Raw genomic sequence first — 25,702 nt, 5'->3', positions numbered from 1 at the left:
GATCACTGGGCGAGTCCTGATATAATCGTCAATGAACGGTATTTTTAACTCATGATGGCAAACAAATGAGGATGAACTTATCGGTGCCCCCAAGACCTTCCGGCAAAATCTTTTCTCTTCTGTCTGAATGTTCTTACAGTTTACATAGCCCCAAATTTCTGCTCCATATGTTGCAGTGGGTAGGCACTGAGTTTGATATATTTTCAACAGAGGGAGCACTACCTCAGTTCTTCTTGGTTGTGGTATGCACAAAATAGAATTGTTAGCTTTTACGAATTCGCTCCTACTATGTGCCAGGTAAGCGGCCCAGGAGCCAATATCCGAAAATACCAATTCCAGATATGGAAAAGTGCGTGTGCATATTAATTTTTCGGTGCCACAATGAATTACGTTCAAAGAATGTTTTTTAGGTCCGCAGCCCATTAAAAATGATTGTTTTAAATTTGTGCAAAGATCTAGCATTTTCATAAAATCTACGAAACCCCCGACTAAAGTGCGCAGTGCATTAGGTGTGCGGCCCATTAGTACTGCGTCATCTGCTTATAACAGAGCGGGTAACATTTTGCCATTAATCATTGGGACATCCTTAGTTAGTTTGGACAGATCATTGTTCAACTCATTGATATATAAAATGAAAAGCAGAGGGGCCAGGACGCATCCCTGCCTGACCCCTCTGCCAATCAAGATGTTCCCTGATACTGCCCCGTCCCTACTAATCCTTACCCTGGCACCCAAGTCCCTGTGTAGATATGCCAGAAAATGTACTAGAGCATCATCCAACCTATACTTTAAAAGACATTGCCAAAGACGCGATCTGTTCACAAAATCGAATGCTGAGGTGAGATCCATGAAGGCCAGGTAGACTGGGGACTGGCGAGCAATGGTGTATTTGCCTATTATCAAATTTAAATTAAGGCATTGCTCTACAGTTCCCAGTCCACTTCTGAACCCCAACTGGCATTTATCCAAAATACACTAATCCTCAGCCCAATTCCTGATCCTATTAAATAACACTCTCCCTAGTATCTTCAAGGTGTTGTCGATCACGGATATTGGTCTATAGCTTTGTATTCAATTTGATGTTTGAATATGTATTAGTTCATGGCGTTTGAATTTGTATTAGTACATTAAAAGGTTGATAGCTCCATTGAAGACAATGAAGCAACAGTGAGCTATAAACACTGCTGATGTCAGCATAACTAATGCCTTCATCTACAGCTTCTGAATCTTCCACTCTCCTGAACCTGAAGATATGATTATTGCAGAGGAAAGAGAGAGGCAGAGGCTGTGGGGAAGGTATACAGCAATGCTTCCCCGTTCGCTTCTACTGGCAGTGTCACTGAAGCCACACACGGAGGGATGGGAGAATTCTTCTCAGGACTGTGCCTCCCTCAGCTCTGCCAATCAAAGAACGGCAGTTTGGTAGAACCAAAGGAGAATGGCGGTCCATGCATTCATTTCTGAAATGCTTACATTGTTCGGAGAGGGGGGTGGGGGGTGTTGAAACTACAATGTCTCCTGGGAGGCGTTTTAGGACAACATGCTGTCTTTGAGCAGATTGTTCTAATTACCTTATGATCCAACACTAAAGACCGCTTCCTTATTATAGGCTCTTGCTTGCAGCTCGGGCCTATGACACTAGAGTAGGCCTTTAATAGCCTGAATATCCTGCCAATAATCCAATAAGTAGAACAGGAGTTATGAATTTTAAAAAAATAAACAAAAAATTGCTTTAGTAGTAAATAGCGCTAAGGGGTTACTTGAAATCACCTGACCAGGGCAAATTCATAGTTAAGGCAGACGGCGATGGAGGGCTGGACAGCTACAGGACTCCAGCTGACAAAGTATTTTGAATGGACCAGGCGCCGACATAAAGCATCACAATGAGGTGCCACCTTTGATGGAGACAAATCGTTAGTGCTTATCCACGCAGTTGATAAAGGCTTCGGCGTCTAAACCCCTCCACAATGCAGGCACTATGTCATCGTTGAACTACGCTATCTGACATTGCTGAGGCGTGCAGTCCGTAGAGGCGATGTTGCTGAACTGCTCCTGTGCCAGCTTTGACTGTCAATGTGTCAATTCCGATTGGCGCAAAGTCTAACTGCATCAACGCTGATGGTTCTGGGCAGCAGAAATCCCTTTTCAAGGGCCCAGGACTGGATTGGCATCATTTCACAGGGAAGGATTCACAGATGGCAGAGGACAGGTTCTGTTGGAAAGTTGAAGGAAGTCTTTGATGGCCTTAAGACTTCAGAACAGGTGGCATGCCCTCAAGCCCTCGGAGTCTCTCTCAATTCAAGTGAGATGTGTCCAGTCCTTATCATCAGCAGGGCATAGATGAACAGGCAGCAGGGCAGCTCAGCAAAGCAGAGGAGCAGTTCCTTGAGAACAGTCAGTCAAGCAGAGTTGCAATCCTTGTAGCATAGCAGTCTTTACTCCAACAGAGTGCTTCACAACTCCAGAAGTGTACTGTCTTGCTAGAGTCAGGGCCCCAGTGCCTATACCCAGATGTGTCTTTGAAGTGGGAGAGACTTCAAAACAAGCCCTTGAATTGCACAGGTCCCCTTTCATCACAGCTATGTCTGCCAGGCTATATGTGGGGCTACTCAGTCCTTTGTGTGGGACTGAGGACACTGCCTATTCAGATGTAAGTGTCAGTTCCCTCTCCTTCTTCCTGTCCAAGAAGAGTTAGCAGAATGTAGACAAATGCAGATGAGTTATCTGTCACATCCACCCTCCCTAGTATTTTGTGGCTGCCTAGAAGAAATGCACAAACTGTAGCTGTCACCCATTCCAGGAGCCAGGCATCAATATACATAGAGCAGTAGGAGCAGAAAAATGTCCACTTTCTAAAAGTGGGATTCCAAAAACAGTCATGTTAAATCCAACTTTACCACTAAAGAGAATGTATTATTACTATTCCAATTATATGAAACATGATGCAACTACTCCTTTCTAATCAGGAATTACTACTTGAAAGTGTTTTAAGGTATTACCGTTGCTAGCCTATGAGAGGAGTGGTCCTCCCAGTACTAAAAAACAAATTTAGATGCTTGTCACTACCAGAACATGTAAAAATTAAAAGTACATGTTCGACCTTTTAGTTTGACCTTTTAGATACACAGAAAGCTGCACTTAGGGCTCCCTGGGGTCTAACTTAGGGTGACTTATGCGTAATAAAAGAAGAATTTAAGGCTTGGCAAGTGGTTTAAAATGCCAAGTTGAAGTGGCCATAAGCTACACTCACAGGCCTCGAAATGGACAGGTATGAAAGGCTACTTATGAGGGTTGCACAGTCAATGCTCCAGGACCTCTTGTAGCATTTAGATTACTGACCCTGGGATATGGTATGCCACTTTACAAGGGACTTATTAAATTGCCAATCATCTATATACCGATATCACCATGTTTAGGGGAGAAGCACATGCCCTTTAGCACTGGTGAGCAGTGGTAAAGTCGTCAGAGTCCTAAGGTCAGCAAAAAGATCCAGCAAAAAGTGGAGGTAAGCATGCAAAACGTTAGTGTAAGAGATCCCTAAGGATGACAGGTCTAACACTGAGGCACAAGTGGAAGACTCATAATGAAAACGTAATGCACAATGTAATTTACCGATCTACAAGAAGGCTATTACACACAGACAGAGGATGTGGTATAAGATGATGTAAGAAAGTTGGGATATCGTCCTACAATCACCCAATTGTTAATGATGTAAGCGTTTCCTCTATGCTGGGTAAGTTTATTGAGCTCAGATTTTTGTAAACATACAAAAAGAAAATTAGGTTGGCAAGCTTAAATAATCATAAATGTCAACTTTGTATCAGTATATCTCTCAGGGACATTAGTGCGTTGTAGTATGGCTATCGGATTTTCATTGTGTTACTCTTCGAAGGTTACATCTTGTTTAGGTACATACATTGTAAATAAAGCCAACACTTGTATCATCACCAGCAGTGAATTGTTTTTCATGGCTTGCAAAGACAGTCTCTGTTATAAATCTAATGGTCAGATATAACAGGTGGTAGATTTCCTTCCATGAATCAGGCATAAACAAGTAATTACGGTCTCAATTCTTCAAAGCTACCTAAAACACTTGAAAGATGTACTTTTACAAAGTTGAACTATTTAAATATTTGTGCTTGAAAACCGCTTTTTTTAAATATGAATGCCCTCATACATTCTCCATTTACTTCTCCCACTGAGATTGAACAGAGTAGGCTACCTGTCTCAACAACGGGCTTGAGTGGTGAAGACCCACTGCATACACCTCACTCACCCAATTTTTGCTGCTGATTTTGTGCTCTGGAAAGGTCAACGATCACCAATCTCTGCCAGTCTGTGCTGCTCCCATCAGCTTCTGGATGTTTCAGAGCTTCCCAAAAGTCTTCTCTCTCCTTGGGGAGCCTTCAACGCCTCTGGTACAATCCCCAAGATAGCTACAGAAGGGGAGCTCATCCCAAGTTGGCATTTCACTGAGCTGGCAGTGTCAATTCTCCAAGCAGATGTACTACGAGGGGCTGATCAGGTAATTAGAGCTTTACCAACCAAGGCATAATGGTTTTTTCACTTAAAGGCAGGAATATCAGTGACCAAAAAGGGAAAGTTGTGGGAGCTTACTGCTGAGAGTGCTCCTAGAATATTATTGTAAACATACCTGAAGCACGATTGAGGTGAGAGTTATTGCCTTCACAGTGTATGGGGCAATATTTGTAGGTGCTACATGCTGTTTTAAACGTAAGGATTTAACAAAGCTGAACTCTATCATAAATCCTTGATTTTAATGGCCGAACCTTTTATTTCTGTTGTGACCACGATTCTTCTTGGGTTGAGTCTCCGGTCCACTGTGGCTATTTGTGCCGTTTGAGCGGAGAGACTCAACTCCTCCCCTAAGGGCTGTACTCACTTCCGGCTGGGAGGGTCTCTGTCTAGTTCAGCCACTATTTAATCAGCATGATACGCCGGACGCGCAGCATACCTGAAGAGTGATTGAGGTGAGGGTTATCGCCTTCACAGTGTATGGGGCAATATTTGTAGGTGCTACATGCTGTTTTAAATTTAAGGAATTTAACAAAGCTGAACTCTAGCATAAATCCTTCATTTTATTTGCCGTACCTTTTATCTCTGTTGTTACCACGATTCTGCTTGGGTTGAGTCTCCGGTCTGCTGCTGATATTCGTGCCGTTTGAGCTGAGAGACGCAACTCCTCCCCTAAAGGCTGTACTCACTTCCAGCTGGAAGGGTCGCGGTCTAGTTCTGCCACTATTTAATCAGCATGATACGCCAGACGCGCAGCAGATGCGCACAACGGGCGCTCCGCAGGCGCGCCGAAGGTGCACCAAAGGCAAGCCCGTCTGCGGCCACCCGTGCTGAGTTCGCGCCAAGTGTCAGAAATGCTGGCTGCTGCACTGCATACTCAAGTTATGACTTAAGGAGGCTAAATCATTCCTCAACGAATATGGGTGGAAGTTACACACACTTTCTCCTTGAAAGTCTAGATACAAACAGGCCACTGAAGTGCAACAACTGTGATTTTAAACTAAACCGTAGCCTATCTATACACAATCTGCACTGGAATAATGGGCCACGTAGGAGCTATAACACCAAGTACAAGCGAGCACCCCGGGGTGCACTTCTAAATAGTACATCGCTGCATAAACACAAATTAGATATTGCTGAGCTTATTGATGCTCAGGGCTTGGATCTGCTCTTTATTACCGAAACATGCGCCGACCAGGCATCTGGTCCAGACTTCTGCATGGCGGTGCCCCCAAGCTATTCAGTCTTCAGACATGGCAGGAAGCATAAAAAGGGTGGTGGTATCGCCGTTATATATCAAGACGCCTACTCAGCGACATTTGAGCCTATCCCCTCATTGGACTGTGAGCTACTATCTTTTAGTTTCAAAATTGTCAATTGTTTCCCTCTCAAAGGAATGCTAGTTTATTATCCTCCAGGGGGATAGAAAAATGTGTTCCTTGTCTTTTTTACCACATTACCCGAAACCTATGCACTGGAAAATATATACTTGGTGATTTTAATTATCATCTTGAGGCAGACACAGATGCAAATACCATCGCACTAATTGATACCATGAAATTTGCTGGGCTAAATCAAAGGGTCAAAGGCCCTACACACTTGGCCGGTCACACTCTGGATGGTATTTTTACCAACTATAATGCCCTTGGGATTAAGCAAATCCAACAACAGTGCTTGCCAGATCATAGCGCTAATATATTTGAGCTCGAGAACCCAGTCAAGGGCCAATTAAGATTCAATCAGTCAACAGGATTACATCGGAACTGGAAGCAGGTCGATAGTAACCAGCTCAACCACCAGCTAACCCAAACACTTACAAAAGGTCCACAAGAACCTGAACAAGCCTCCTATCATTTTAATGAATGTCTCACAGAAACTGCCAACTTGTTAGGCCCCCTTAAAAGCCCACAAGCGATAGGACTACTCCATCCGCCCCCTGGTTCACCAACACACTTAGACATAAAAAAAACAGGAGTGTAGAGGACAGGAGTGATGTTGGAGAAGTAATTATAGTGAACAGGAATTGGGGAAATATAAACTCGTACTAGCTGACTATTAAAACTGATCCTATCGAAAAAAGCTACCTACTTCTCTATGGAAATTAAGGAGGCTGAAAGCTCCGCCAAAAAGCTCTTCAGGGTGGTGACCAAACTGTCCACTCCCCCCATTAGTAAAAAGGGAGCAACTACTCTCAGGAATTCTGCAACAACCAGACCCAGCACTTTCAAAATAAAGTAGAGCAAATTGTCACCTTCTTTGATAACGGGGCACACTCAAATTTGATGAATTATAATACTTCAAGGGTATCACATCCCAATGGCCCCATTCTTGTAGAATTTAGAGAAGTAACTATAGCTGAGATAATGATTCTTATCTCTAAAATAAGATCAGGCTCCCCCTACAATCATCTCCCACCTATGATATTTAAAAAAGTCCACTTCCATTTTTTACTCTATGTTGACAGAAGGCATTTTTCCTTCTGTATGGAAGAGAGCCTCGATATTACCTCTTCTAAAGAAAGCCAATCTTGATGCACTGGATCCAGGCAACTATAGGCCCATCTCTTGCATTCCAGTTGCAGCCAAACTGGCAGAAAAAGTTATGAATAACCAGTTGACTATATATCTACATGAACATGACCTTCTGGATGAGGTTCAATTTGGATTCAGATCAGAGCACAGCACTGAAACAGCGCTGATTAAGGCCACTGACGAAATTAGAACAGTCATGGACACAGGGGGCACTGCAGCCCAGGTGTTGCTTGACTTGTCGGCGGCCTTCGACACGGTAGATCATAAAACCTTGCTAAAAACTCTGAATTCCATTGGCATCCCCGGAAAGGCATTGACATTGATATCTTCCTTTCTTGAGGATAGGATACAATCCGTGGCCTTAGGGAATCTGACTTCTCCATCCTTCACACTTCCCTGTGGAGTTCCACAGGGTTCTTCCTTGAGTCCTACTCTTTTTAATGTTTATGTTTTAGAACTTGCATCCCTTGTTAGATCTTTTGGGATGACATTAACATCGTACCCAGATGATACCCAAATTCTGGTATCCATTACCAAAAATACATCACCGCCAGTAAACAGGTTTAGGGACTGCATGACAGCAGTCAGCTCATGGATGAGCTTGCACTGTCTTAAATTAAATTCCGGGGAAACTGAGGTGATCCTATTCGGCAAATTCTTCCCTACATGGTCACATATTTGGTGGCCAAATGATTTGGGGTCAGCGCCTCTCCCGGTTCCCAAAGTAAAAAACTTGGGTGTGATTATAGAACAGAAACTAGACTTTGAAGCCCAAGTCAAGTCAGTCTCATCGTCTTACTTTTTCATGCTAAAAGCCATTAAGAAGATCTTGCCTCTGATTCCCACAGAAAGAAGAACAACTGTAGTCACTTCCCTAGTCCTTTCCACACTAGATTACTGTAATGGGCTATATCTCGGCATACCAATGAAACAACTGCAAAGGCTCCAAATGATCCAAAATGCGTCTGCTAGACTTCTCCTGGGGATACCCAAATTCCAGTTAGTGGGAACCCATCTCCAAAGTCTGCACTGTCTGCTAATAAAAAAGCAGATCAAGTTTAAGACCCTGTGTATTACATACAAGGCACTTCACGGGACCAGCCTTAAGTTCCTGAGACATTCCCTGCACTGGCACTCCCCAAACAGATGTTTGAGATCACAAGGAGCAAAAGTGATACTTTCTCAGAGAGTTTTTAAATCATACTGGGGTGATAGAAGATTTATGGTGGGAGCCACCATGCTCTGGAACTCCCTCCAGTTTAACATCAGAAATATTCCCTCTCTGACTCTGTTCAGGAAAGCCAATAAAACCTGGCTGTTCACTGATTAATCCCTCTGTCTGCTTCTCAGTTTGCTAGCGTCAAAACACCTCTGGTAATCGTGCGCTGCATAAATTTATAACATAACCTAACCTAACATAAACACTAATAATGCTTAGTTTATTTGGCGTTTGGCTTTCCCTCCATGCTTGCTATGTACCTGAGTAAATAATTGCAATTAGCACATATGAAACAAGTCTATTGAAACACATGATGTAATAGGCATCCGTGTGTTCATTAGTTCTCATACTCACAATCTGCTTACAGGTAAATTAGTTCAATATTGGCATTTGTAGCCACTTCTACGATTACAGCTGTTTGCGCAATTAAGTTAAATTAAAGTAAGTGGCAAAGGTACAAAAATAATTGTAATGTTGCTCGCTCTGTTCTGTTGATAAATAATTATATTATGCATGGCTTCCCAAGCAACCCTTTACAGTTTCCTGCTGTAAAGTAGCAACAGTTGATAGCGAAACTCATTACTCACTGTTGCTAAGTCATGAAGGCCTTCAAGGACAGGCAGACCGGGCTCTCCAACAGCCTGTCAGAACAATGCTTCTTCTCTGTTTTACTGAAAGCAGAAAGCACAGCTGCAGCGGAGAAGAAGGCAGGCAAGGTGACATGGGTTGGTTATAGATGGCAGATAAGATATGTGCCTCCAATTTGGTACAGGGAGGCAAGGCCATATTATGTCTGCCTCCCACACAACTCTGTTGCCTTAGCCTAGCAGTTATAGGTAGGTGCAGATAATTCTGGGGGCCATTCATATTATAAAATTACAGATTGGTAACTGTGAGTTATGGGGATTGGTAGACCTGGCATCCTTGGCGTTATTTCTGACCTCCTGTTTTGCTGACTTCATTTTTGCTGGTTTCAGGATTTGGGGCACAATGCTACTGCTGACCAGTGTTAAAGTGCATGTGCTCTTTCCCTATAACATGGAACCATTAGGCTTATCCACAATTGGCATATTTAATTTACTTATAAGTCCATAGTAAAGAGCACTACCTGTGCCCAGAGCCAGTGAATTAAATGCTACTAGTGGGCCTGCAGCACTAATTGTGCCACCCACTTCTGTAGCCCTTTAAACATGTCTCAGATCTGCCAGTACAGAGTCTGCGGGTATAGTTTTAGACCTGGTAAGTTAACCCTCTGCCCTGCCCATACCTTCCTTGTTAATACAAGTCACCCATAAGGTAGGCCCTGGGCAGTCCCAAGGACAGGGTTCAGTGTATTTAAAACATTGGACATGTCCAGGTAGTGAAACATTTTTAAATACGTTTTTCACTACTGCACGGCCTATCCTTTCTATAGGCTAACACTGAGATAACCTCATTACATTTTGTAAGTGTAATTGACAATTGGGAAACAATAGATATTTCAACTTTGGTGTCTCTGAACTCACAATTTTAACATCTCAACATATGGTAAAGTTGGAATTTAAGTTGCATGTCTGAAAATACCACTTTTAGAAAGTTGGCATTTACTTATTTTAACTATTCTGTTCCTTCTGCCTGTCTCTGAATACACATCTGGTGTGGATGACAGCTGGGCTTTGTGCATTCCCTCTAGACAGCCACACAAAGGGACCTTAGGTGTGCTGGATGGGCCATCTACATCCTGATGGGCCATTATCATCCTGATTGTTATCCTGGTTGGGATGGGAGGGAAGAACTGACACTTGCCCCTGCATGGGCTGTGCCTGTCCCTGCACAAAGAGCTGCATACCCCTTTGTAGTGAGTCTGGAGCGATGGCACGAAGGGCAGGTGACCGTGTTCACTTTAAATGACTCTTTTTGAAGTCTCTTCCACTTCAAATGCACAAATGGGTATAAGTACAGACCCTGACACCACCAACTTAATACACTTCTGGACCTGAGGACATACATTCTGCCAGGAAAAGGGCTGCTGTACTGCTGAAAGGACTGCCACTCTACTGGACTCTGCTGGACTTTCCTGGACTCCTGCTTTGTTGTGCCTGCCCTGTTGCCTATTGTCCTCCTTGCCTGGGAGGAGTAGGAATGGGCCTGCATCTCCACATTCCCAGAACCAAAGGTAATCCAAGGGCTTGCTGACTTACCTCCTGTTCTGAAGTCTCAGGGACATCAAAGACTTCCAATAAACCTGCTAGAGTCTCAGGAGTCTGCCAACTATGAGTCCTGCCTTGGCAAGGGGTGCCAATCCAGTCCTGGGACCTTGGAGGCAGGTTTTCTAGCTGTTTTCTGAAAATTCCACGCATCGACGATGTTGCGCCAATCAGAGCCAGTGCATTTCCCTCCACACTGACACATCACCGCTTCTGCTCAAACTGCAGACACTGTATCACCAGTGGCATGACGCATCACCCCCTGTTTCCAACGCATCTCTGACTTTGCGCAGCTCTTCACCAAAGGATCACTTTGTGCTGCTCGAATTGTCTACAACCCAGCGGCTTAATGCCCCTTCATCTCCCCAATGTCCATTGCAACTCGCCTCCCGATGCATCTTCAACTTTGCGCAGCTCGGAACCGATGCATCACCTACATCTGTGGTATCGACAGCTACGCATCTCCTCCTTTGCTCTACGCATCACCCTTGATGTTGATGCATCCAAAGTACTGTTCAGATGGCCAAGGCTGGTCCCTGTATCACACCCAAGCTCCATCACGGTCGGCCGTGGATTTGAGACCGTCAAGCATGACCAGATAGACCCGGTTGGCGCTATTTGTTTCTGAGCACTACAAACCTGTTTATTGTTTAAAAATTCATATCTTGAAATCTACTTTTTGGATTTTTGTTGTTTTGGTCTTGTTTTGTTCAGTAGATTAAGCTCTATTTGTGGAACCTGATGTGCGTTATTTTTCTGTGATGTTTTCACTGTTTTGCTATTTTAAGTGTTGCACAAATACTTTACACATTGCCTCCTAAGTTAAGTCTGCCTGCTCTGTGCAAAGCTACCAGAGAGTGAGCAGAGGTTAGTTCATGTTGTGTAATTGACTTACCCTGACTAGGATTGTGGTCCCTACTTGGACAAGGTGCATACCTCTGCCAACTAGAGACCCCATTTCTAATAGAGATATTTTCACCTCAGAGTTCGCTCTTGTTGCCTAATTGATGTCTCTCAGAACCCCTTGGTGAAAAACATCCCTGTAACTCACAGCTATCTAAAAATAATAATACATGTGAGCAAAAAACACACAGGAGTTTTTATTGCATTTTACATCGTAAATTATAAATTTGACAGAATGTGTAGCATGGCAGTATATTCACGTTTACCAGGTATACTCCACATGTGCATATGACTGTTATACTTATAAATGTACTCCTCTAAATGGTATGCTGTTCTCAAGACTCCGAGCCCAGCTCCCACTTATAAAAGTGTTGCAGTAGCAGCAGATATTTCAATAACTACTAAAAAAGTGACTGATAAAAGCACCAACTATGCTGCTAATTTGTCACAAACCACATTAGGACAAAAAAGTTAACTCTCCGAAGTTACCTTTCTCTTAAAACCTTCACTGAGCCATTTAGTGTTCAATCCTTGCAAATAATGACTTACTTGTAATTCGTTCTTGTCGAAGGCCAATGCGAGAAGGATACCACTCAGGACCTGTTGAGTCAGAAAAAATAAACTTATCACGAAACCCTTTTACACACATTACTACATAAGAAATGAACAAAAAAAACACAGCTATGTATTATGACCTGTAACTTTTCCAGAACACCACAGGTGAGTGTTTTGCTGCTGTTTTTCATGCTTGCATAACCACCTTTGATGTGCCTTGACATATAAAAAAACAAAAAGTGGAGGGTGGGATGCAACAATTATTCTCGGCCACTAATAATGATCTCAGGGCTACATGAAGGTTGATTGCTTTTTGCCCACTATACCACTCCAGACATTGACCAGCCACATGCATACCAGACTTGTTCCTACTCCAGAATGAACTGCCAGGCAATATATCTTCCAGCTGAGAGCACAAGACCCTGCCTGTGTTTAGCATGTTTCAGCCTCATCAGTGAGGTGCAGCTAGAGACCAATGGCAAAATGAGGACCGGACCCACATATATGCATTTAGAGCAGCCCACTGTGTTATGAGTTGACAGCAAGCAGAATGTTGAAGGCACTTATGTATGTTTCTGGTCATGCCAAAGCAACAAAGAACTGTTTTGTGTATACTGTCAATACTTGTTGTCAAATCTTCTAATTTAAATTGTTAGGTGTGTACAACAAGTGTTCTATAACTTCATGAAATCACATGGGCTCTGTGTATACTTGCTCTCACCTTTGTTTCCCTTCATATGAATTTGCTTGGTCTCCCACATTTTAGTACATGTTTTTGCCACATACCTTCCACTTACTGTCATCATTGGGGGATGTTTAGATAGAAATTAAAAAGCTATATTTTTAAATATCCAACCTCTTTAACATTCAGTATTAATGCTTTGAAGGTTTGATAAAGGAAAGGCAGCACCCAATGTGTTGGAACCGGAGCATGTTCAACAGGAAAATGGAGACTGGGGGGAGGGACATTTTAGGAATAATGCTGCATCTCAAATACATCTCTCAAAACGCATTCTTAGTTTGACTCCATTTCCTTTCATCATGATACATTGGTAGAAGCATCTGAGTGGGCAGCAAATTACCTTCCCATGTTATTTGTTTGCTAACATAGATGTTCATTCACTCTACATCCTAACCTACTGCTTATAGTGATACGAGCTTGTTGCTTACTAAGGACGTTTCATAAACAGGGACCATTAGAATCTTAAGAAAGGAGCATTTGTCATTAACCATCCCTCTCCAATGCAACATAGACCACCATCCTGCACTACTTCTGATGCGCTCGTGCATATGCAGACCAGCCAGACACACAGGTATGTGCAGTGGCGTTGCAAGGGGTGACAGGGGCAGAAGGGCGATTTCCCCGAGAGCAACATCTTTAGGGGCATTCCTAGGGGCGCAAGATTTTAAAAGAAAAGTGGAAGGATCCTTGATTCTGGCAACCCATGCTCTACCACTGTGTAGATGTAGGCTTCACACATTCCCCCTCATTTCCAAAGTACAATACTCAGATGCTAACCTCTCCCTGATTAGTATTGATCAACCTCCCATAGCCCCTATAACATTTAAGTCACCTTACACATTTAAGTTCAAGTCTTAAAATGCTTGTGGTAGAAGTCCACTTTTCATGTACATATCCATGGGCCACTGAGCCACTGGTACTCTTGCTTTTCTCCCTGCAGATCCGCACATAGGAAAAGTGCCTCAAGCTCCCACATGCCACTCGTCCCTTCACTTTCTGCTGCACCCCCACCCTTAAGGTCACCCCCATTACATTGTCAAATGGACTATTCTCTCTATACATTACAGTCTGATTTACATGTAAGCCTTCGAATACATTTTTTTGCCAAGTATCAGTTCCAATATGACCTTATTTTGAGGTGCTGACAACTCTGTAGCTCTGCTCTTCCCGCTTCCACATACCACCCACTAGCCTTAACGCCTTAAACCATGAGCCTCCACCCCTTCATAGACTGCCCTATGTGGAAAACCGCCAACTACCCTGCCACTAAGGACACTCGGGGTATAAGCAAATATGAGGGCAGAAGTTGATCAAAATGTTATATCTCTGGACACTGAAGGCCACCAAAAAAATATTACGCAAATTTCACACATCCTTTGTCATATATTTAGTGGTGGTTGCATCCTGACTCACTTTTCTGAATTCTGTAAAGTTGCTTTTAGTTCCAATTAAGGAAAACATTATAAATATTGCGAGTCATATAGAGTATTATGCTCGCCAAGCAAATGCGGCATTGGCTTTATCGTATCTGAGGCAGAAGCTTAACGTGCCCAAAAAGTAGACCAAAAAGGTTTATTAAGCTCAGTATTCATCACCAAAATGAGTAGATATAGAAGATGCTTTGTACTCCCACAGTATCACTAACCTCTCTTCAATGCCCATGAATATATCCTTGTTGGTCTGTACCCCATTTCCTTGTTCATATATTATGCTCACCCGAAAGAGAAATGAAAGCATTTAGGGTCATATTTATCAAGAGGTTGCATGACCTTTCCACCACACAACATGGTGCAAAAGCTAAGCAACCCCTAAGATGCAATTTATCAAGCCACGCAAGCCCTGTTGCGTGGCCCTAATGGCTTGATAAATCCAAAGTAATGCAGCGCAGCAAACATTTCGTCACTGAGTTGCTCTGCCCCAGAGAAGCATTCCATGGACTCTGAATGGGTGTTCCCAAGCAACACCCATGGATTGTGATGCATTCCCACATTCACCATTACTAGTTGACCTGCAAATGTGCCAAAATACTATGCCCTCCCAGGGGAGGCGTAACAAGGAGAAATATTAGCACACATAGAAACAGGAAAATAGCTCAGGGATTGCTTTTGTCCATGCAGACATCCCTTCCTGCACAAAAAACCCTGCTTGCAATGCAGGCACCCTTTCACCATGGTGGGTGCAGGGGTGCCTGCATTGGCGCTAGACAGCACATTGTGCACCAGCCCTGGGAAAGGTCAGGAATGTGCTCTATTGCAATAAATACGGCACATTCCTGCCCCTTCTTTGTAACAAGGCACAGCAAGGTGACTTGCTGCACTGTGCTGTGTTACTTTTTGATAAACATGGCCCACTGGCTATTCAGAGAGAAATGTCTAGGATGGGCACCATGGATGGCTTAGTGGCAATATACATGCTGCAGCATTATTGAAGTCTGAGCTACATGCCGGTGGGGTCGTTTCTCAAGATCGTGTGGGATTTTTAAGCCAAACGCATCCTAGCTTGTCTTGTTATGTCTCTGATTCATACAGGTGATCCAGTTCAGCTGGTGTTTTATTGGATTTGTATTGATTGTTGCCTTTAAAAAGACTAGCATAAATATACTCAATGTAGACTTTTTAACCTTTGAGAAAAATACATTTTAAAAGATTTCAAATATGCTTTCATTAATGTCCTCGCCAGTAATCACTGCGTTTATATGTGCCTCAAAATGTGTGTGTGAATCAAATTGTATTCCCAGGTTAGTTGTGCTATTCACTGAAATCCGTATCTAGTCATATGTATAAGTTACTGTTAAAGGCCACAGAGGTAATCACCATTTTCTCAGACAGGAGCTTATTCACACAGCTATGGGGAGGACCGATGAAAAGGATTTGCTGCTGCAGAGAATATGGTAGCCAGAGCTGTCGCGAAATTCGACTGACCAACACGCACCTTGGATGGATAAACAAGCATTTTGCTTCCAGTCTGCTCAAAAATGCCCTCAGTCCTAAATTTTTAATTCTGGCAATCTGGGCCCATTTAACATGACCCACAAGGGTCTGTGAGTTGAGCGGCACCACTTGGAGGGTTTGGACTCACTCAGTTGACCAGCTAGCTCTTGGAGTCACTCTGGTAGTCCTGGGTTCAAGAAGCAGCTTGTCAGACCTCTGTGGGCTCAAGGTAGGCTTCAGGCAGCAGAGCAGTCCTCTGAAGGACACATGAGGCCACAGCAGAAGGCAGTCCTCTGAGAGTCCTTCCGCATGTCCAGAACGTGAACTGAAGAGTGGGTCTGAGGGTTCTATTCTAATATCTAGTGCCTTCTTTGTGGTAGGAAAAGTTTCTAGAGAATACCCTTTGAAGTGCTTAAAGTTTTCTGCATCCCCTGCGGTAGCTCAAAGCTTGGTGCATAAACAATACAGTGGTGACATCCTTTGTGTGAAGGCAGGGGACAATCTATTCAGTTGCAAGTAGGCCTGTATCCAGCTCCACCCCCATCCTGCCTGTGATGGCCCATTCAGGCACACCTAATCCCACTATTGTGTGCCTCTCTGGGTGGAATAAACCCAGGAACAGGCTTAAGGCACCAAATAGGGCAGAACATTTTAAACTTTCTAAATGTGCCATTTCATAAATTGTAACTGAAAATCTGACTTTGTCATTAAAGAGGATTTCAAATTATAATTTCTCAGACTCCAAACATGAAATCTTTACCCGTTCTCAATCTCAGGTTCCCCAACAAAGGTTAGCACTTATTACATGTGTTAACCCCTTCGACGCTCATGACGAGCTGGGCTCGTCATGCAGTAGCCTCCTGCTACGCTCATGACGAGCCCAGCTCGTCATGAATAATGGTAATCATGATTTTCCAGCACAGGGGAAAAATCCCCATAGCATTCAAAAGGTTAAATGGTAAACCCAAAGGTATCCTATGGGAGAGTTGGGCCTCACAGTATTTAAAAACGAATTTTAGCAGTTTTTCACTACCAGGACATGTAAACCTTAAAAGTACTTGTCCAACCTTTTAAATATGAAACATTCTGCCCAATGGGCAGCCAATGGCTACCTTAGAGGTGACATATATGTAATAAAAGGAGAGTTTAAGGCTTGGCAAGGGGGTTATTTTGCCAAGTTGGTTTGGCAATTTAAAACAACATTTAGGCTGCACAGCGAGACATGGAACATTTTTTAACTCGGTGGCACAATATGTGCTGCAGGCCCACTAGTAACATTTAGTTTACAGGCCTTGGGTATATGGTATGCCACTTTACTAGGGACTTATAAGTAAATTAAATATGACAATTAAGTGTAAGCCAACTGTACCATGTTTGAGGGAGTGAGCACAAACACGTTAGTATTGGTTAGCATTGGTAAAGTGCACAGAGTCCTAAGGCCTACAAAAATAAATTCAGCAAAGTAGGAGGGTAAAGGCAAAAGGTTTGGGGATGACCACCCTAATGCTGATTGGCCTAAAAATAACAATGAACAAAAGTATTTTGAGGTGCCCCAACTGCTGTTCTTCACACTTCTGTCAGGCACCTTATTTTCCAGCCTATGAAGCAGTCATAGCTCTAGACAAACATTTGCCAGATGCAAATGAGATTCCTGAAAACACATTTGCTTGACTAATCTAGTCTTAAACCCATCTTTTAAGTGTGAAAACTGAGACTTTCTTTCCTTTTTTCCCTTGTTCTACAATTACAAATACAGCTTGCAATTGTCTGAAATATTCTCTGGGTTGTGAGTAAATCGATACTTTCATATGAACATCAGGAGAATGATAGAGAATGTAGAGCTCTATCATCTTTTGGACCGATCCCTGCTCCCCAACAATTAACTTGTTATATTTCACAAAAGAGAAGTGGTCCACAGGTGCCCCCGCCCTTTTGTGAATCCCTTACCATCTCAACCTGTGACTTGGACATATTTTTATGTTTTGCATCCTTATTTCAGTTACAAAATGCTGGTACATCTCCTAAAGAACCTCTATTTGGAAGGGACCCCTACACACACTATTTACAATTAGTAGTTCCTAATGGTGTTGAAAGGGCGAGATTTTGATCGATACCTTATATCTATTGATCCAAACCTCGATCTGGTCGACTGAACCTTTGTTGCCTGTCTGTGAGGAAAGAAAGTGCACCTATTTCCAAGTTAGTTCACCCAATAAAGGACTCTGCTCCCAAAGATCACAAACAACTTCTAGCTTTCAAAGGTTTATTGTAAAGATATGATAAGCTGCAAATACAGGCATCTCAGAATGAGATTCACGAGATACACAGGTCCAATTACATACATGTGCTCTCGGAAAGCCCTCAGACGAGCAACAGAAATCACTAACACGAGTTCTAAGAATAATAAAGCTATCAGCATAGACGCATATCTCTCCTTCATTTAGGTTGGAGGAAAACGCAAAGGTTAGGCTGTCCCTACCCTGCTCTAGATGGTATCCCTACTTAACCAAACCCCAACCTAACAAAGGTGTCAGCAGTGAATGACCCCCAAGGGAAGTCACCCACTCTAAGTCTCTTGGTGAAAACCTATAGTTCTCCAGTCATGACCCCTCTCTGCCTACCCATCCGCTCTCTAAAGGGTCCTCAGGTATCTGCTCTAACTCCACCCAGGGGTGCTGTCCCTAATACAAAACAGTCAACAACATTTGAGACGCCCCTTGCGAAACGCCTCTCATGTGGTGTAGCTTCAGGCTTTTTCCATGATGCTTTGTATTGGGCCTCAGACGTTAGAGTTGACCTTGCTTCTCAGGCTCTTCTCCGGCCCGCTGATACCCCCTAAACATTCCAGAACCCTCCTCCATGTCTGGGCCGTCTACTGAACAGACCTCTATTCATTCATTTATAATTGGATCCCCCCTTTCCTGTTGCAGACAGATATCTGCCGCCAAGAACCCAACTCTCATAGACTTCTAAAAAGGCTTGCAACATTTCTCAGCCCAGACATGTACGTGTAAATCAATGCTAAAACATTTCAGGCCTACAATATTTCTCATTATGATTATAGCATTCAACTTCTTCATTTAATTAAAGCATGTTAATACTCTTATTCTATTATTCAGTAAACATTTTATAAATCATGGCCCATTTAATGCAATGACCAAAACATTAATACAATCTGTGTCGTGAAAAGAAACACCTTCCCTTTTAGCTCCAGCTCTGGCCCTGAGGCCTACCACATTCTGCGTTTAACCACAGACCATCTTACATGTTAACAGCTACACGACATAGATTCAAAAATAATCACATCTAATAAAATCATATAGTGTCACACATTTCTGTATTAGTTCCACTTCTACTTAAATCTCTACATTAGCTATACATTTAGAATATAATTGCAGATACTATTAGCACTCATGGCATTTCTCCTCATGATTTGTGCTTACTACAGGTAAGTGTGATGTACTCATATATTTAAGTCAGTTTGCGCTCTCTCAGTTCCCCCCTTTGATGACCTCTCGGGGTCATCACTAACATTTAAACTGACGTTATTGCTGGCATTCTCTGCGCTTCCAGAGCCCTCAGACTCCTGTACTGATTATCTTGTATGGCAGCCAATCTCCGCAGCTGTTCTCTTTGGGCCCTTTCTGACATTCTTGCTCTGTACCATTTGAATACCCTCACCAATCCCCACAATATAATCCCACAGATCAATATTATGATGATAGGCTTTAGAATATACCAAACAAAGCTTTTGCCTAAGGTGGAAAACCACCCTCCAACTGTACTCATTCCGTGGCCCACCTTTTCCCAGACATTTTCTCTACTCAAGTCTTCGATCTCCTTGTGAATACTAGTTATGTTCCTAATAACTTTCTCAAGGGGCTTCGAATTGTCTGGAATGTAAGTGCAACATTCCTGGACCTTCAAAGCCTTACAGACTCCGCCCTCTTTTGCTAGTAGGACATCTAATGCAAGACGATTTTGAAGAACCATAGCCCTTATCGATTGCATCTCTCCTTCTACCAGCATTAAGGACTGAGCAGTGCTGGCAGACAACCTGTCGACAACTGTTGCCAGTCGTCTAATTTTAACATCATTAAGGATTAAACCTAAAAGAGGAAACATAGCTCCAAAGACATCCCCAACCATTTCTGCATCACCTACATCTCTCCTTCCCCTCGATGATGTCTTGCCCTCAATGATCACTAAGTCTTGTGCATGATATATTTTGGGGAAGACAATTGCCAAGTAACATGATCCATACCAGTTGTCAGGTAATCTCACATAAGCATTTCTTCCACATACAAAATACACATTTGGAATCACTTGCATTCCCTTCAGGAAATCCTTAGTATAGTACTCTAGATTGAAAGCATGTTCACAGTCAACTTCTCCAACGTATACATTTTCATAATACGTTTTGGCTCTGTGAAGACATAGCTTTCCTCTCTGCGCTTTATCTAAAGCTATTGGACCACTACTACCCTTTCTCTGGTGTGACTTCTCTTCCTCGGTCCAATCTGTTTTCCCTTGTCCTGATTTTTTCAAAATCTTTTGTCTTCTGTAACGATCATCCACCTGCCCTATGAACTTCTTCTCGACTTCTGACACCTTGCATGTCAGGTTATTTCTACGGGCATGTGAAGTATCTAAGGTAATCCAAGGAATGAAGAACTTGGCCAATCTGTCTTCACTCTTCCAGTAATCCCATTTGTTCATCTGCTTATAATTTGGGACTTCTGGCAACACTGAATCATAATTGGAGAAATAGTATTCAAAACTATCTCTCTCATAAAATATACTAAGCAATAAGCTACATGTAATGCCATATGTCAGCGGGAGGTGATGATATCGTATTCCCTCATCTACAGACGCCGGCAACTGCATGCAGACGTAGCAATCCTTAACCTCCATGGCATCCACGTATTCATATAAAAGTTTAGCATAAGCATTTGACCTAAAGTCTCCTTGGGACTCGTCTACGTGTAACCTGCGGGCTTCTGCAGCCAATAACGCTTTCTCTTGAGTGTTTTCCCTTTTCTCACCAGCAACAGTGGGTGTAAGCGTTTCTACAGAATTCACATCAGTTACCTTTACCTCTTCCTCATGTCCCTTTACATAAGAAATTGTTACCACTAAAGCTATTAATATTATCACTCCTACTATTAGTGTACCTATTATACATTTAGCTCTGCGGTTCGGGGTGCCGGCCTCCATTTCGTCAGACAATATGGCTCTCTCTTATCTTAGCAAAAAGTTCTTTTTCCTCTCGTTCCTTTACAGTCTCTTTTCAATCCTTTTGTCTTTAGAATCCACACAACTGGAGGCTGACAACCTTCTTCGCAAAAAGTCCTTTAACAGTTCAAAAAAGACAACCCTAGCCCTTCTCCATCCACTCAAGGGAAGTTCCCTAAAATTCTCTGCTTCCTGGGCGCTAGGTAATCTTCTTTTTCTGCTTGCTTTATTTACAAAGTCCTTTAACAGTCTACTATCAGATTTGTGGTTGCAGCTTCAATAGCATAGTTCAGTATTTCCAAACGAAGATTGTGCTCTTCATGTGCTGTTATCGTTGTACCAAAGTCGGGGAATTGCAATTCTGTAAGAAACATGTGTTTTAACTTGCTGAGGCGGGGAGGTCTGGGGAGCATGAATGTTAGTGACCCTTCTTGTTCGACACCGGGTACCAACAGTCGTATTTCCACGGTGATAATGGGCTCAGAACTGGACACCACCACCGCTCGGATCCTCCCTGTCTCCGGTTTCACAGACATTTGTCGCCAAATATGTCCACTCAGGTGTGGAGTATCTTCTGTTAGGCACACGCACTCTTCTTGACCTTCTTCGGTCCGGTGCTTCAGCGCCCTGAGCACCTTCTTCTGGGTCTGAGTCTTCTGATATCGGAGGAAGGGTTACCTCTGGAGTTGACCTCAGGCTAGAGCTCCTTCTTTGCGGCCAATTAGCTTCTCCACGTGCCCTTCTACTCCTTCTCCTCCTTGTCTGTTCTCGCTCTCTCTCAGACCTGTCAGGGTCTGACTCGTACTCCCAGCTACTTTCTCCTTCTGTAGCGTCTTCAGTTTCGCTGTTGTACTGACCGTCCTCAGCTTGGTCAGACTCGTTCCCTGCTTCCGCTGGCACCTCTACAGCTTGGCTAGCCCCCTCTATGGCTTCTCGGTCCTCTGCTGGACGTCTATCCGAGAGAGGAGCTGTTTCTTCCAGAGGTGCTGGAACCCTTCGCGTATGTGACGCGTGGATCCAATTGGGCAGGCCTCCCACCTTTACAGCTGTGTTTGTGATCAGGATGATCTGGAAGGGCCCACGCCAACGAATATCCAAGCAGCTTCTTCTCACATGTTTCTTCACCAGGACCCAGTCCCCAGGATACAGGTCATGGCACGGGCCCTGGCACGCTGGAACCTCGGCAGCCTGCACCTGAAGGGACACAGAACGCATGGCGTCAGACAGCCCCTTACAATAGTCCAGGATCATATCATCTGTGATATTTAACAGTGCAGTAGCTGGGATAGATGGCAGCCTCATTGCTCTTCCCATTAACACCTCATGTGGTGACAACCCTGTTCTTCTGTCTGGGGTACTACGAAGGCTCATGAGAACCAATGGCAGGGCATCAGGCCAACTCAGGGTCGTTGAGGAGCACACTTTTGCTATCCTGCTCTTGATCGTGCCATTGATCTGCTCCACAATCCCTGAGGCTTCTGGTCGGTAACTGCAATGCAACTTCTGGTCAATATTTAGCGCAACACAAATCATCTTCACAAGCTCGCTGTTAAAATGTGTTCCCCTATCTGATTCCAAAAAGGCCGGCACCCCGAAGCGAGGAATGAGTTCTCTAAGCAGTAACTTGGCCACTGTGAGGGTGTCGCACCTACGTGTAGGGTATGCCTCAACCCATCTGGAGAACACACAAACCACCACCAGGACATAGCGGAGGCGGTTGCACCTTGGCATTTCAATGAAATCTATCTGCATTCGATTGAATGGACCTCCAGACCTTCCTATGTGACTTAATGCAACTGGTGTTCTTTTTCCTACGTTCAGCTGCTGGCAGGTCACACAACGCTGGCACACTGCTTCTGCTGCTATTCTAAACTTAGGATTGTACCAAGTCTGTCTAAACACTCTCAGCATAGCATCTCTCCCTAAGTGTACGGGACCATGTATGAGTCTAGCCATTGGACTCACCATCTCATTGGGCAACACTGCTCTGCCGTCTGCTGAGACCCAAAAATGGGTCTCACCCATTACACATCCTGCCTTTTCCCATGTTTCTTTTTCAGAATCAGGAGCATTTTCTTGCATGGTTGACAGTTCATCCCAAGTATCGACAGTTTCCAGTATCATGGCTAATTCAGTTCTTACATTTATTCCACCCACATCCACCTCTGTGAAAGAGTACCCTTGCTCCGCGCAATACCGTGCAACTTCATCTGCATATCTATTGCCTTTCGAAACGAAGTCCTCATTTCTGGTATGTGCGGTGCACTTTACAACTGCGATACTTGCTGGGCATTGCAACGCCTCTAACAACAAGCGCACAAACTCTCCATTGCGAATGGGAGAGCCTGAAGAGGTCATGAACCCTCTTTGAGACCATAACTGCCCGTAATCATGAACTACCCCATAGCCATATTGGCTGTCGGTGTATATGGTGACTCGAATTTGATTGCTTGCCAAGCAAGCACGTGTCAGGGCAATAATCTCGGCTACCTGAGCGGAGTGTACTCCTTCCAGGCACCCAGCTTCCACAACTCCAGTAATTGTACAAACAGCATAAGCTGCTCTCAACTGCCCAACTTCGTCTCTTACACATGAGCCATCGACAAAGAAAATTTCATCTGGGTCAGTCAGTGGCTCATCTACGATGTCGGGTCTGGGTTTGGTGCATAGTTCAGTCACATCAAGGCAGTCATGGTCTGTATATTCATCATCATCCTCAATATCATTTGGAAGTGGCATCAAGGTAGCAGGGTTCAAAACAGAGCATCTCTTGAGGGTCACGTTCTCTGCAGCAAGAATAACTTGCTCATAGCGCGTGAGCCTGCTGTTGGTCAGATGCTGTGTTTTGGTCCTGGTCATCAACAGTTCAACAGAATGTGGCACGCACACCTCTAACGGGTGCCCCATGACGATATTTTCACATCTTTCAATGCTGACACCCGTTGCAGCAACGGATTTGAGACATCCGGGCAACGCTGCGGCTACTGGGTCTAAAGTAGCCGAGAAATAAGCAACTGGTCTACGGGCATTCCCATGGATTTGGACCAACACAGACAACGCGCAACCTTCTCTCTCACAACAGTAAAGAAAAAATTGTTTATTGTAATCAGGCATTCCCAATGCCGGAGCACGACACAGGTCCTCTCGCAGCTGTAAGAATGCCATCAAACAGTCTTTGTCCCATGGTACCGGATCACTCACCTCTTTGTGCGTCAGTTTTTGCAAGGGCTTTGCTTTCAGTGAAAAGTTCACGATCCACTGTCGGCAATAACCCACCATCCCTAGGAACATCCTGACCTCTCTCTGTGTCTTAGGCGCATTCATTTTCATGATCGCCTCTATCCTGTCTGGTGACACTTTTCGTTTGCCTTTCTCTATTCTGTGTCCCAAGTACTGCACCTCTGTCAGGTAGTACTGCAATTTTCCCGGGGACACCTTGTGCCCATTGGCAGCTAGGTGATTCAACAAAGCAATGGAGTCCTCCCTGCAAGCTTCTTCTGTTTCTGACGCCACAAGGAGGTCGTCTATGTACTGGACCAGAACTGACTTCTGGGGCAGCACTAGACTTTCAAGATTTTTCTTCAAAAGCTGGTTAAAGATCGATGGGCTCTCTGTATACCCTTGAGGGATACGACACCATGTTAGGACGCGATTTTCCAGCTTAAATGCGAAAAGAAAATGGCTTTCCTCGTCCAGAGGGATCGAAAAGAAAGCCTGACAAAGATCGATCACAGTGAACCACTCAGCTTGGAATGGAATCTGAAACAGTATCACTGATGGATTCGGTACCACTGGACAACACGAAACGACTATGTTATTAATCTTTCGAAGGTCCTGCACTATCCGAAATTTCCCATTTGGTTTCTGCAGACCCATAATCGGGGAGTTGCATGGACTACCCACGATTTCTTTCAGTATTCCCTGTTTAATCATGGACTCGATCACGGGTTTTATGCCTGCAATCGTTTCTGGAGTCAGTTTATATTGGGGTGTTCTTGGGAACTCAGCATGCGGTTTCACTACAATTTTCACTGGGTCCACCCCCTTGACCAATCCAATCTCTTCCCCAGTGAAATCCCATACCTCTGGTGCCACTGTCTCTCTCAAGTCCCAGGGGAGCTCATCTACTGTCAAAGTAGGGTACAGCTCCACGCATATTCTTGAGTTTGCAACTTTGAAATCTGCATCATCATCATTGGTCAATACCTCCACTCCCTGAGGTGTACAATATATAGTACAATTTAATTTACACAACAGGTCTCTTCCTAGCAGACACACAGGACTTGAATCGCAAACCACAAATTGGTGCTCATCGCTGTACTTCCCTATTTTCACCTGTACCGGTTCTGTCAATTGGCTGGTTATTCTCCTATTTGCGACCCCTACCACTTGTATGGTCTCTCCAGACATGGGCAGGTCTGGAACTGCAGCTGATCTGATCGTGGATCTAGTGGCTCCTGTGTCCACCAGAAATGTCGTAGGGCACCCTGCTACTTCTGCTTCAACATAGGGTCCCCTCTGGTCCACCTCCAAGGCTGCCCCGAGGGTGCAGTCTTCTCTTTCCACTCTCTGTCCGGTTAATGGGTCCACATAATAGCACTCTTCCCCTTCCACAAACAGGGGCATTTGTCTATAGGTCTTACCCATACTCCCTACTCGAGGAGGTTGCGGGAACTGGGCTCGGGGAGGAGCCCCCCCCCCTTTGAGCACCTTTCCTTGGTATGGCGTTACCCCTCTTGTAGGCGCGTTCTGGACCTCTTCCTCCTCTATCTCTTGCTCTCCTATCTCTACATTGTAGGGACACTCGCGTTTCCAATGCCCCAGCTCGTTACACTGGTGGCACCTAGTCGTTTTCTTTAAGGCAG

The 25,702-nt window shown here is 44.0% G+C and overlaps 1 protein-coding gene across 3 annotated transcripts in view; it reads right to left on the bottom strand.

Moving 5' to 3' along the window:
• Nucleotides 1–25,702, bottom strand: part of TECRL (trans-2,3-enoyl-CoA reductase like) — a 769,360-nt gene that overhangs the window by 412,799 nt on the left and 330,859 nt on the right. For all 3 annotated transcript variants that reach the window (XM_078677590.1, XM_078677589.1, XM_078677588.1), the window contains exon 3: nucleotides 11,925–11,975. In XM_078677590.1, the coding sequence (XP_078533716.1) occupies nucleotides 11,925–11,975 (51 nt within the window). The remainder of the gene's footprint in view (nucleotides 1–11,924; nucleotides 11,976–25,702) is intronic.

This window comes from Lissotriton helveticus, chromosome 2_1 (genome assembly GCF_964261635.1).
Source record: "Lissotriton helveticus chromosome 2_1, aLisHel1.1, whole genome shotgun sequence".
Classification (NCBI taxonomy): Eukaryota; Metazoa; Chordata; class Amphibia; order Caudata; family Salamandridae; genus Lissotriton; species Lissotriton helveticus.
This window is presented reverse-complemented; position numbering and strand designations above follow the sequence as displayed.